Here is a 12,466-nt window from a genome sequence, read left to right as displayed (position 1 = left end):
TTCTACCATCAATTAAAGGAAATGATTTTGGTATTAAACATAGAATTTTATGGCATTTTTGAGGTATGTCATGTTGGAAAACCAGAAAGGCAGTAAAATTTTTATCGACCTTGATAATTACTTGTGATGTTTCTTATTATTATGATTCTTTATATCTTCTTTCTTTAGTTCATTAAGCAATTACCAAAAGAAGCAATACATAAAACAATGGACACAAGGTGTAGGCACATTCCAGGGAAAAATCCCCCTCGAGGGGAAAACCCAATCAAAGTAATCCTTCATTTCAATAGTATTCTTTGAGACTCTTCACCCTAGACCAAGACCAAACCTTTCCTACACACCAAGTCAGCCTCCATAAGATTGACCTCTTCGCAACAACTTCGACTATGCAGCAACTTACAGTAGTTAACAACTTCCGTCAATAGTCCAACTTGGAAGACTTCGATCTCCCAATTCAGAGCACGAAACAGAGAGAGACCACCACCAAAATTTTGATTTTCCTTGACTCCTTAGACTCACCCAAACTTGCATTCACTTCGGCTTCCCGACAACAAACTTTCCCAGCTACCCACTTTGCACTTCTGCCTAGTAGAGAGAATTCAAACTTGATGAGAAGTGATGCTCCAAATGAATTCGATGTCCTTCCTTTTATAGGCTTCTTGTGGGGTCGAATAGGGTCTTAGGCCGACTTGATCTTCCCTTAGGCCGACATGGTGTGGAGGTTCCATAATTCATATTTGACTCAATACTAAACCTTTTTACATGATTCAAAAGCCTAAGAAGGGTCTCTTTAAATGTACAATAATTCTATAGACTCAGAATAAATCCTAGAAGTCCTCAATGGGGACTTTGACTTAAAACATGGTGACCCAGGCATGCAACCCATGCTTTAATAAGTCACAATAATAATAATAAAATTTCTTTTTTTTGTTGTTCTTTTGACAAGTACATTTCATAATGACTCAAGTACATAATTGAAGACCAAACATAGTTACTTTTTCCAATAAGTCATAGCCTCAATAATTTAACAAGGTTACTAGGTATGTGACATTTCTTTTATGATCTATCATGAGTAAAATTGTGGGAATTGTTGTTATTGATCAAAACAATCATCTTTCAAAGCTTAATATAGCTAATGAACTTCAATGTTTGAAAAACTAAAATTGTTAATAAATAATAGAGTGAAATTTGAAGTTCCTCATAAAAATACTCAAGGATAGTTTCTTTATAAAAGAAAAAATATAATCTCCAATAAATTTAACTATGCCATGAACCTTTGAAATTTCCTTAATAGAGTTATTCCCTTTAATAAAATTTATTCTTTACATTTATTTCCAAAATACTTCTCCCCATAATTATAACTATGCCATGAACCTTTGAAATTTCCTTAATAGAATTATTCCCTTTAATACATTTTATTCTTTACATTTATTCCCATAATACTTCTTCCATAATTATAACAAAACTTCTTCCATAATTATAACAAAGAAGAGGATGTTGTATCTCCTAGTAGGAACAAAAGGGTGGTTGTCTCATTGGATGTTATCCCCTCCACTTGGTTTTAAATCCTATGGGGGACAACATGGTTTAAAATCTCACAGGCTAGTAAAACAAAAGACAAAGATCTCGTTGGAGTCTCTCTTCGTCTTAAGCTAAAATATGAATTTCTAATATATGTGGCATAAAACTGTTAGATATATGTATGTGAGAAAGTTAATTACTCATAAATAAAAAAACCATAAAATATGAATTTCTAATATAAATGGGTTGAGAGGAGCTGTTACATATATGTGGGGAAGTTGCTAGTTACTCATGGGTAAAAAACAAAGAAGATGGTGTTAATCTTAACTAAAGTGTTGTCTGACTTACTAAATGGGAAAATTATTATTTTGTAATTTTAATCTTGTAATTTTAATCGTTCGGGCATGACAAAACTGCATACATATTAGCTTTCTCAAACAACCACGGGATTTACGATTATGGACGCTTACAAACAGCTATTCTGTTAAAACATACAAATTCACGACATACATCTCTGCTAAATAGAGACACGATGCTGGAACAGTTTTTCTCTCAACTTGAGGTAAAGGGGAAGCTAGCTGGGAGGAAGAAGCCTTCATCGTCACAGGCACCAACGCCCCAAAACAATCACAGAATACTACTCTCAGGACCTCCACACTGGTATGTTTCACACCTCATCTTTTCTATTCTACCCACTATTTTTCTAGGCCGCAGTGCTGTGAAGCCACTAATTTTGTTTAATGAAGTTATTCTTTTGAAATGATCTTCCCCTCTTCATTTGAAATCTGTCAATCATGGCTGTTTTTTCATTTGGGTTTTGCGGCTTTATGATTTTCTTTCGTCTGGGAATTACTGTGAGAAAAACCAGTTTTCTAAATGGTGGTTTATTATTAACAATCCTTTTCTGATAGACCCTCCCTTTTTATTTTCAGTGGGAAAACATCCCTTCTTTTACAGTTTGCTTACAACTGTGCTGAGGAGACTTCTGCCACTGTTGTTTTCATTTGCAGAAGACAAAGTTTGGAGAGAAATCCTCCTTTCTTACCTCAGGTTCTACAATTCCACTCTATACGATTTCTTGATTTCTTACGAAGTTCATAGGATTCCATTAGCCAAGGAATTGCAACAAGAAACTGTTCTGAAATGTTAAAATCATGCATTGCATTTACATATACAGCATAAATAAAATTGCAAAAAACAAAGTAGTTCCGGGAAGGACAACCTTACAAAACTTTGTAAATTTTCATCAAACAAATGTTCAAAGACGCTTCTCCGTCTCTTCTTATCTTTTGACCTTCCCTATGAGCCAAAGTGTGGAATGAAGTGGAGTGTTGGAGGTAGCAGTCCACATCTCTAGATAAACACATCGAGAGTACTCTTTATGACAAGGGCTTGTAGCTCAGTGGTAGAGTAACTCACTAACTGGGGGCAGATCCTGGGTCTGATTCCTTGCATGTCCACAATTTTGATAGGAAACGCATTGAACATGATAGCCTCGATGCCCGACTGCATTCAAGGTTTGTGAATATTATGCCATTCAATTTAAAATATTTTGCTTCTCAAAATAAGGATACCATCTGTAAAACGTTTTGAGTATATGGTCTGCCACAGGGGTCTTCTAGTATTTTTGGAGAGAAGCATTGCTGTTATTCTTGAAATGAATGAATGGATTTTAAGGCCCTCCTCTCACGGTTCAGTTTACTGGAGCATTCAATGATTGTTTAAAACTCACATAATACCTAGTTAGCTGTCATAGTACATAATATATATGCCATGTGCCATGGTTTGAGAGCTCACATATAAAGGATATTAATATATTATCTTCACTGTCCGATCAAACTCCTGGGCAAAACCGATTAGTTTGATAATTCTTTTGACAATACCTATTACATTTGGCTGACTAGTTTCATTTGGTACTGGTTCACAGGGTATCGATCCGTCTTCTGATATCTTTGAATATATACATATGAAGTAAGAATTTTCTGTTGAACACCATACTCATGATGCTTAGAATGCCTTCATTGAACAATTGTTGTTCTTTTTTGTGCATCTGGGTAGTCTTGATTTTCTTTCTCTGGTTCAGGTATCTGGAAGACGATGAAGGAATCAGAAAATATTTTGCAGCATTTCACTTGCATAAGGACTTTCCAAGAGCTGTTATTATAGATGATTTCTGTGAGTTTTTTGATGAGGGGTAGGATTTCCTTCTTTCATTACAATTCTAAAATTCAGGAGGAAAAGGATCCAAGATAAACCAATGTCCTAATGTTTCTTAAGGGATTTTAAATGTTATTATTGTCAAATTTCCAGGAAATGTCAAGAAAGGTATGGACAGTCAAGAGGGCGTGATGTGGCCATGGTTAGAACTCTGGCCCTATGCTGTGATGCAATAAATCATGCAAAGTAAGGGACATCCGCTGGAAATCAGAAATATCTTCCTTTCCTTTTTTTCTTTAACATCCCTTTAAATCTCATTCATTTGTCTGCATCTTGAATTTCATGTCTCTGGCATTATTTCTTCAGTGATAAACTACCATCAATGGAGCCCTGCAAACTCTTGATTTCAGATACTCATGTTGGAGACACACCTAGGCTTCTGTATATTTACCACAGATGGTTACCATATATTCTTACTGTAAAAGGTGTGTTGTCCTGATATCTCGGTTCTTGATGCCAAGAGTCGTTTGAATCATGTATTCCACAAGTAGCCTTTTGGCCTTTCATTTCCTTAGTACTTGTGGCTCATTGCTGATATAGCTTTATGTTTTACAATTACTTGCAGCACATGATGGATCTACATTTATACTGAAAATCACTAATGCGCCAGACAAACAAAAAATAGGTTTTTATGCTAAGTTCACAACAGCCCTACAGTATCTTGCATTGGAAGAGTTGCAAGGCAGTTGATTAGAAGCCAATATGTTCAAATTCATATAGATTTGGTTATTATAGTCTCCTGTGTCGTGATAAAGATGGCAGCAGCACAATCTCAAGGACTGTAGAGTTCATGCCTTCTCTGCAGTCTTCTGCACATCATACAATCTTACCTGCTTTTGATTTTAATCTGACAGACAGAAAAACTGTAACGCAGAAACTGCCATTCTTCTTTCCTCATTATGCAATCTTCTCTTTTATAGCACTGTATATCTACTTTTCTTGCTTTCATTGCCTTCAAATACTTATTATTTACTTTCTGCTCTATGTTTGGTCCCAACTTACAGATTAATTACTATGACATGCAGCAGACTCCATGAGAGATAACACCACAAGTCATGGTAACTGAAACCAAAATAATGTAGAATTCGAGGGTGTACAAAAGAATGAAATAGAATGTTTGCTTATAGTCATCTCTCTAAAGTAGTTTATCGGATATTCAATTCCAAAACTGACTATCGTTATCATTTGAAGCTGTCCCTTTGAAAACTTTCCGTGAGAGGTTGAATGACCACTTAAGAGAAATACTTGTCACCAGTGCTCCTTTCGCTTCGAAATTAGTGCTTGCTAGTTTCGGGTGTTAAATTGTAGCAAGAAAAGGCTTCATTTGATTTGTGTGCCTTAGTCAAATGAAGAAATTCGAAATTCCACATCAGCAGGATGACTTGAGTTGCAGTTAACAGGAGGGACATGGCATTGTCACTAAGTTAAGTTAGTGAATTCGAGTTCGTGGGCAAGAAGTAGAGTTCTGCATGTTAATTTTTCATCAATTGTTCTATGCTGAAACTATTACTTCAACAATATCTAATAGCATCCAATTTAACAATTTCCATTTCTTCAATTTAACCAATGACAATAGATAATAGTAGATAGAACAATTATTCAAATGCACTATGAAAGATAGTCAAGAGACAAGAGACACAATAGTTGGTCAATGACCAGGGAAAAAACCCCACAAGGGGGAAAACCCTTTCCAAATCTTCTTCTACTAGATTGTCTTCAAATGTTCAGCATAGAGAGTACATCATCCAAGAGTCAAAGTCAAACTTTGACTAGCCAATATCCAAAACCATATACAATATTCAATTAATCTTATGTCAAATCAATATAACAATGTCAAAATGATGAGGAAGAGTCAAATTTGGTCAACTGTTGAAACTGCAAAAAGTCAACAGAAGTTGACTGCCCTAACCAGTCAAGTCAACAGCAGTCAAATCATGGTCAAATTTGCTTCAATTTAATTCAGTCAAATCCCAGTCAATATGACCTCTTTTGCTGGTCAAGGATCAGTCAAAACAGCTCCAAAAACTTCGGTCCAACTTGGTTGGTGGAGAGAAAAAGTACAGCTCTGTTCTGTGGTCAAACCTGCGGTCAACAGCAGTCAAACTCCTCAAAATGCGGCCTGATGGGACAGACCTTCTCCAAGAAAATTGAAGTTAAAAGTCTTCTTTTAACCCTTGGTTGACACTAGTCAAATTTTAACTGCAAAAAAGTCAATGCTGGTCAAAGGTGGTCTAGTTGCTTTAGAATTTCATCCTTCTTTTCTCACTGAATTCGGTCTCCTTAATCAGATCCAAAACCCAAGAAAACCAAGCCAAACCAAAGATGCCTCCAAACCCTCGCACATGTGAAGAATAATAGAGTTGTCTTTAACCTGTACGAACCAAACAATTGAAGAGAGAAGAAAAGTGTGTGATGTGTGATGTCCAAAGGAGGCAAGAGGGCACTTGTTATGCAACTTGAGGGGTGTCATTTTGTCCATGAGATGTGTCATTTGACCAAAGGTCGACCTTGACAATTTTGTATTTGTGGGCTTGACCTCAAAAATCCACTTTCCCTTATCCGAATTGAGTGCTCCAAAAGTCAATTTTGGTCCTCTCGAAAAAAGGAATTCAATGCAATGATTATCTCCACCAAATGAGCTGTCCAAAGTGGAATTTGGCCTTAGTTGCACAATTTAACAGTGCATGGGTTGATTGCTAAGATCTAGCAATCTAGTGGAGTTATTGTTAGTTAAGATTAGTTATTTGAGCTCTAGTCATGAATAGAGTTAGTAGGAGTTTAGTTGAGTAGTTATAACTGTTGTTAACTCACTGATATCTTGGTTAACTAGTCAATTTATTAAAATAAACTCCAGTGATGCATGGAATTCAAATTGCCTAGTTGAGTGGAGGAAAAAAGCATCAATGTAATTATTATTGTATACTAGTGAGTGTACAGTGTTTGCATGTAGTAGGTGAGGAATCCTTTTGGGTTTGCGCAAGCAAATAGGAGCAGTGATTGAACAAGGAAATAGGAGGAAGCAGGAGGCCTATTTTGGCTAAGTATTGGCCAGAGCAGACTCAGGAGGAGATCAATATTGCAGTGTAGATTGAGCTTCAAATATGAAGCAGTGATTGTAATAGATCATTGTTCTCATATGATATAAAACAAACAGAGGAGGGGTTTATCCAGTTGGGTTCCCTTTGTAAAAAAAATATACTGTGTTCATTGTGATTGAATGATTGCATGTGTTTCTATTGTATGTTTTCCCTTCTGCAAATTGAGTAGAAGTTTTTTTTTCTATTGATTTCAGTCTGATTTCATTAGCAACTGCAAATTTCGAGTTATTTCTACATGGTATCAAAGCTATTGAAAACTACATAGAAACCAGATTCTTAATCATCTCTTAGAGAAATTTCGAATAACAGATTTGTGGTGCAGGATTTTTCTTCAGTGCAGGAACAATGTCTTTCTATGGATTGAGGCTTGAGTATGCATTGGAGGGCACTTCGAATTTCATAGCTTGAAAACATAGAATGGAAGTTGTGCTGGATGACAATGGAGTATTGGAGTACACACAAACTGATATTCCAAAACCAGTAGCATCAGATGCACAACAACTAGCTCAGTGGAAGAAAGATACTGCAAAAGCCAGGAGGATTATCCTGGAGGGAGTCAGAGACCATGTGGTTTCGAATTTGCATGGCAAGGAGACTGCTTATGCAATGTGGAAAACCCTCACAGATCTATTTGAAAGCAACAATGATGCCAGGAAATTGGCATTGAAAGATAAGCTCAGGAACATTTGAATGCACAAAAATGAAACTATTGTTCAGTACCTATCCAAATTCACTCAGGTTAGAGATGAACTTGGAGGAGTAAGAGAGACTGTGCCACCATGTGAACTTGTGAGCTTAGCACTCCTTGGTTTTCTGAAGCCCTGGCACAACTATCAAGATTCAGTTAATGGAAGAGACAAGCTCCCAAATTGAGAGACACTTTGGTTTGACTTGGTGTAGGAGGAGATTAGAAGAAACACTAGAGATGGTGTCACATCCAAAACTGATGAGGAGGAAGTCTTTGCTTTAGTTGGCAAAGGAAATAATGCCGAAGGCAAGAAGGCCCAAGGCGAGGCAAAATCCAACCAGAACCATGGAAAGAAGAAAGACCTCAGTAAATTAAATGTTTTCACCGCCATGAGTATCGACACTATGCAACCAAGTGTCTTGACAAGAAATCCAGTAAGAAGCCTGTAAGAGGAGTAGGAGGAGATGCTCTCACATCACAATTCGAATTGGATTTCACCCTCATTGCATGCATGGAAAGTACTATACGAGGTAGTATATGGTACTTAGACTTTGGAGTTTCATTTCATATGACAGGAAACAAGGAGTTCTTTAGCAACTTAGAGGAGAAGGACCTACAATCACACATAGAGCTTGGAGATGATGGGAGTACAGTACCAAAGGGATTTGCACTGTCACCTTTAAGAGAGAGTCAGGGTCCCATCTTCACCTGAAAAATGTAATTTATGTGCTTGGTCTGAAGAAAAACTTGACTTTTGTAGCTGTACTTGAAGACAAAGGATATGACGTGGTGTTAAGTAAAGGGAAAGCTTATCTGAAGCATGTTGCTATTGGACAAGTAAAACAAATTGGTGTTCGAGTTAAAAATCTCTACAAGCTAGAGGTAGATTTCGCCATGCATGCAACTATACCTCCAGGAGTGAGGTGGGGCGATGTAGAGCCTTAGTCCCAGAGTTGCAAAGATTTGGGTAGGGTCCATAGGAGAGCAACAACAGTTGCAGTATACTCTTGTCATGGATCAGTACCCTTGCTACAGGGGCCCACAATATTCAGTAGCAGAAGGATCAGTGTCAGTTGATGTAGTCAGATTTTGAGGGACAGTTGCAGGTTAGCAGCAGTTAGAGACTCAGAAGACAATTGCAACTCAGAGACATAGTTGATTCAGTATTTTGGATGCTTCTCAGTTGCAGTTGTTGTAGTAGCAACAACAATAGTGAGAGGGAGTGTTAGTTGTGTTATAGTACATTCCTACAGAGGAGTAGGATTGGGGTTGTGCAGAACCCTTTTCTTGCTAAGAGGGAGTGTTAAATTGTAGCAAGAAAAGGATTCATTTGACTTGTGCCTTAGTCAAATGGAGAAATTCAAAATTCCACATCAACAGGATGACTTGAGTTGCAGTTAACAGGAGTGACATGGCATTGTCACTTAGTTAAGTCAGTCAATTCAAGTTTGTGGGCAAGAAGTAGAGTTGTGCATGGGTTGATTGCTAAGATCTAGCAATCTAGTGGATTTATTGTTAGTTAAACTCAGTTATCTGAGCTCTAGTCATGAATAGAGTCAGTAGGAGTTTAGTTGAGTAGTTGTAACTGTTGTTAACTCACTGATCTTTCAGTTAACTAGTCACTAAAAATAGCACCAGTCATGCATGGAATTCGAATTGCATAGTTAAGTGGAGGAAAAAGACATCAATGTAATTATCATTGTATACTAGTGAGTGTACAGTGTTTGCATGTAGCAAGTGAGAAATCCTTTTGGGATTACACAAACAAATAGGAGCTCTTCCTATTCTTTAGGAGCAGGAATTGCGCAAGGAAATAGGAGGAAGCAAGAGGCCTATTTTGGCTAAGTATTGGCCAGAGTAGACTTAGGAGGAGATCAATATTGCAGTGCAGATTGAGCTTCAAGGATTGAAGCAATGACTGTAATAGATCATTGTTTTCATCTGATATAATACAAACAGAGGAGGGGTTTTTCCCAGTTGGGTTCCCCAGTAAAAAAAATATTGTGTTCATTGTGATTGAATGATTGCATGTGTTTCTATTGTATGTTTTCCCTTCCACAAATTGAGTAGAAGAAATTTGTGTTTATTGATTTCAGTCTGATTTCATTAGCAGCTGCAAATTTCGAGTTATTTCTACATCAGGGGGAGGGGGGCGGTATCCCTAAGAAGAACATGAAATTTAGAATTCATATTTTTTAAGAGTGCCGGGTGCCAAATTCCTTGTGTTATAGAAAAATTTGAAAATAATAAAATTAACATGGTAATACAATATTGAGTCTTTCTAATTAAAATCCCCAAAATGTTGAGATCACAAGCAAAGAGACTCGAGAGCCAATAAGGAATTCTCAACAGCAAAATAACTTGATAAATTAGAAGAACTTGCTTTCATTAATTAGAGATGCTACTGCATAGTTCTAGTACAAGTGAAGTAAAGTGTGCCCCAAGAGACCTGAGGGGATGTAGACCAGTCAAACTGCTTCAATGGACTTGGAAAAGAAGAAGATAAGAAAGTTTGGATGCTGAAGAAAAGTGAATAATGGGATAATTTGCTCTTTCCCTTGCTTCTCCTTTAACGACTGAGATCTGATCTACACATAGCATATTCCAAACATAACCATAGACCAAAAATATGTGCCCTGCAAGGTACCTCATCAAAGTTTCAAACCATAAAAGCATGTTAAGAATAGATCGAGAATGGTGCCTAAGGTAGGTAATATAAAGTTTAAACTCTCCTCCACACATGCATAATCTTCAACAAGAAAAGCGGCTTGCTTAGCCAAAAATGGCACTCTCTACATTGCTCAAAAGATCCTCAAGAACTTCATCTTATATGTATGTAAGATCAGTACACCAACTCTGGAAAGAATAGCAGGTAATCTGGCTTCAGAGAGAGCTCTCAAACTGGTCACAAACTGAACCTTCAGAAAAGTACGCATAAGATTTAGATGCTGATGACCAGCTAAAAAGAGCTAAGAAGAAGCAACCTTCACTGATCAAATAAAACAAGACAAGAGCTGATGATAAATCGTAGAAAAGCACCCTTCTTGGCACTTTAATCCTGATGAAAATGTCTCTCATGCAACACCCAAGTCAAGCTTCAGTGGGGTGCTTAAGTCTGCTAAATGTGAGAAATGGTAATCTCCACAAAAGCATGCCAACAGCAACAACTATCATGCAGTGCCTAAATTGAGATACATCGGAGCTTCTCCCATCTCTTCAAATCAGGGCAAAGTGATGCCCAAAATAACACAAGGTCATGCTGGAAAAGAATGCTGAAACAACTCTAAAGAAGGCACCATTCCCTAACCAAAATTAGCTGTGTGATTAGCTGAAATTATCTATCATGACAACATCTTGAATGAGGTCAAATGAGGCACCCAACTCCCATCATAAATTCAACAAAACATCCCACAAATGCAAGGAAGAAACCGCTTACATAAATTGCCCTATGTGGAAATTAGGACATATCTGGATTCTGAGTGCCCAAAATAAGATTGCTTTCTCTCCAAGGCAGCACCCTCTGATCCCTGAAAATATCTGTTATGCAATGCCTCTCTCAGACCAAGATCAAGCCTTAAACATGGCTGCCTTGTTCTGCAAGCAATCTCTGAAACAAGTATAATCACTCCTTAGAAAGGCACTCTTATTGACGCTGTCACAAAGTCGTGCTGAAATTAGGTTCTGTCCTCAATAAATTCTGGTTCTATGCTGAGATATGGTGCTGCAAACCCAACTGATTTATACCTGTGATGATGTCTCTGCAAATATGCTTTCATATCTCAGTTCTAGAGTTCATATCAGGTTGTAGATAATGTTGATTCAACAAAAAATCCACCAAAGATGATGTCTGTTTTGAGAAGGGGATAACGGTGGATCCAAAAGGGAACAACTTTCCCCCATGGGATGCTGAGAATCCCAGCCTGCAATCTGCTGGTGAATAACACCTAACAGACGAAGACTTGGACCTGAAATAGACTTCAGTTGGACCTTCTTTGACCTTGACTGAGAGTCTTTACAACAATGAAACATGCTTTTTTTATTACATCATGAAATATACCAGACCCTTTGAATGACCCATGGAACCTTGATTACGAAGGCATTTGTCAAAAACACTTATGGACTTGAAAGAAAACGCACCAAATCCCCTAAATGAATACTTGAAAGCACTGACTCAAACTTTGACTGAAAGTGATTCAAAACAAATTCCTAAAACTGACCTAATAGATGGCATCAGTGATCAATATACTGAAAACACCGGCAGAACCAGTCATGTAATTGGTTGATCCTACGAGAGCAATTGTTATAGTCAAAGTAACAATATAACCAATCATGCAGTGAATTCACTCTTCGAGACAAATACTGCTGGTTGCAACAACTCAGAATGTGACTGATCAGTGGCTAGTAAAAAGGAAGAAAATCGAACGCTCTTCAGTGTTGACCTCAGAATCACATCCTCCACCCATTGCTTTATGGGATGAACATGACTTCCACATCCAAGGAATAATTAGATTTAACAATATATGATAAATAAAATAGCATTGCATAATTAATACCTAATTGGCAGACTTTAGCTGTTTGGAAATTACAGCTGTTGATGTGATCTCATTGCAGTTGGAAAATTTAGCTGGTGCCTAAACCGAAAGTTGCTTGTCATGTTGAAATGTTATTCCAACTGGATGCTCTTTTGGAATCAGCATCTTCATAGAAATGTTGTTCCAACTAGATGCCCTTCCTGCATTGACGTTTTCATAGAAACTGGCAACGGATTCTACTATTGATTTGGATATTCACAGCTGATGTGTTATACTTCGTCTCCAAATATGTAACCTTTGCTGATAAGAGTTATCAAAACAAGGTTTAAATTTCTTTTTGTCCCTCATGATTATTATCATAGAAAGGATCGACATCAAGATACACATCACGATCATGCTCTTGAGGTTGA

The 12,466-nt window shown here is 37.4% G+C and overlaps 1 protein-coding gene across 1 annotated transcript; it reads left to right on the top strand.

The window, feature by feature from the left end:
- Positions 1–1,937: 1,937 nt before the first annotated feature.
- On the top strand, positions 1,938–4,660 carry LOC149172659 (tRNA dimethylallyltransferase). Its single transcript, XM_089424396.1, has 7 exons — positions 1,938–2,181; positions 2,454–2,571; positions 3,449–3,492; positions 3,605–3,715; positions 3,832–3,924; positions 4,045–4,163; positions 4,304–4,660. Exons 1-7 carry the CDS (start codon positions 2,054–2,056, stop codon positions 4,426–4,428), a joined length of 738 nt encoding a protein of 245 aa, XP_089280522.1. The 5' UTR covers positions 1,938–2,053; the 3' UTR covers positions 4,429–4,660.
- Positions 4,661–12,466: the final 7,806 nt, after the last annotated feature.

This window comes from Pinus tabuliformis, chromosome 4_2 (assembly GCF_031772625.1).
Source record: "Pinus tabuliformis cultivar Carrire ecotype Pingquan chromosome 4_2, CPIR1, whole genome shotgun sequence".
NCBI classification, from domain to species: Eukaryota; Viridiplantae; Streptophyta; class Pinopsida; order Pinales; family Pinaceae; genus Pinus; species Pinus tabuliformis.
This window is presented reverse-complemented; position numbering and strand designations above follow the sequence as displayed.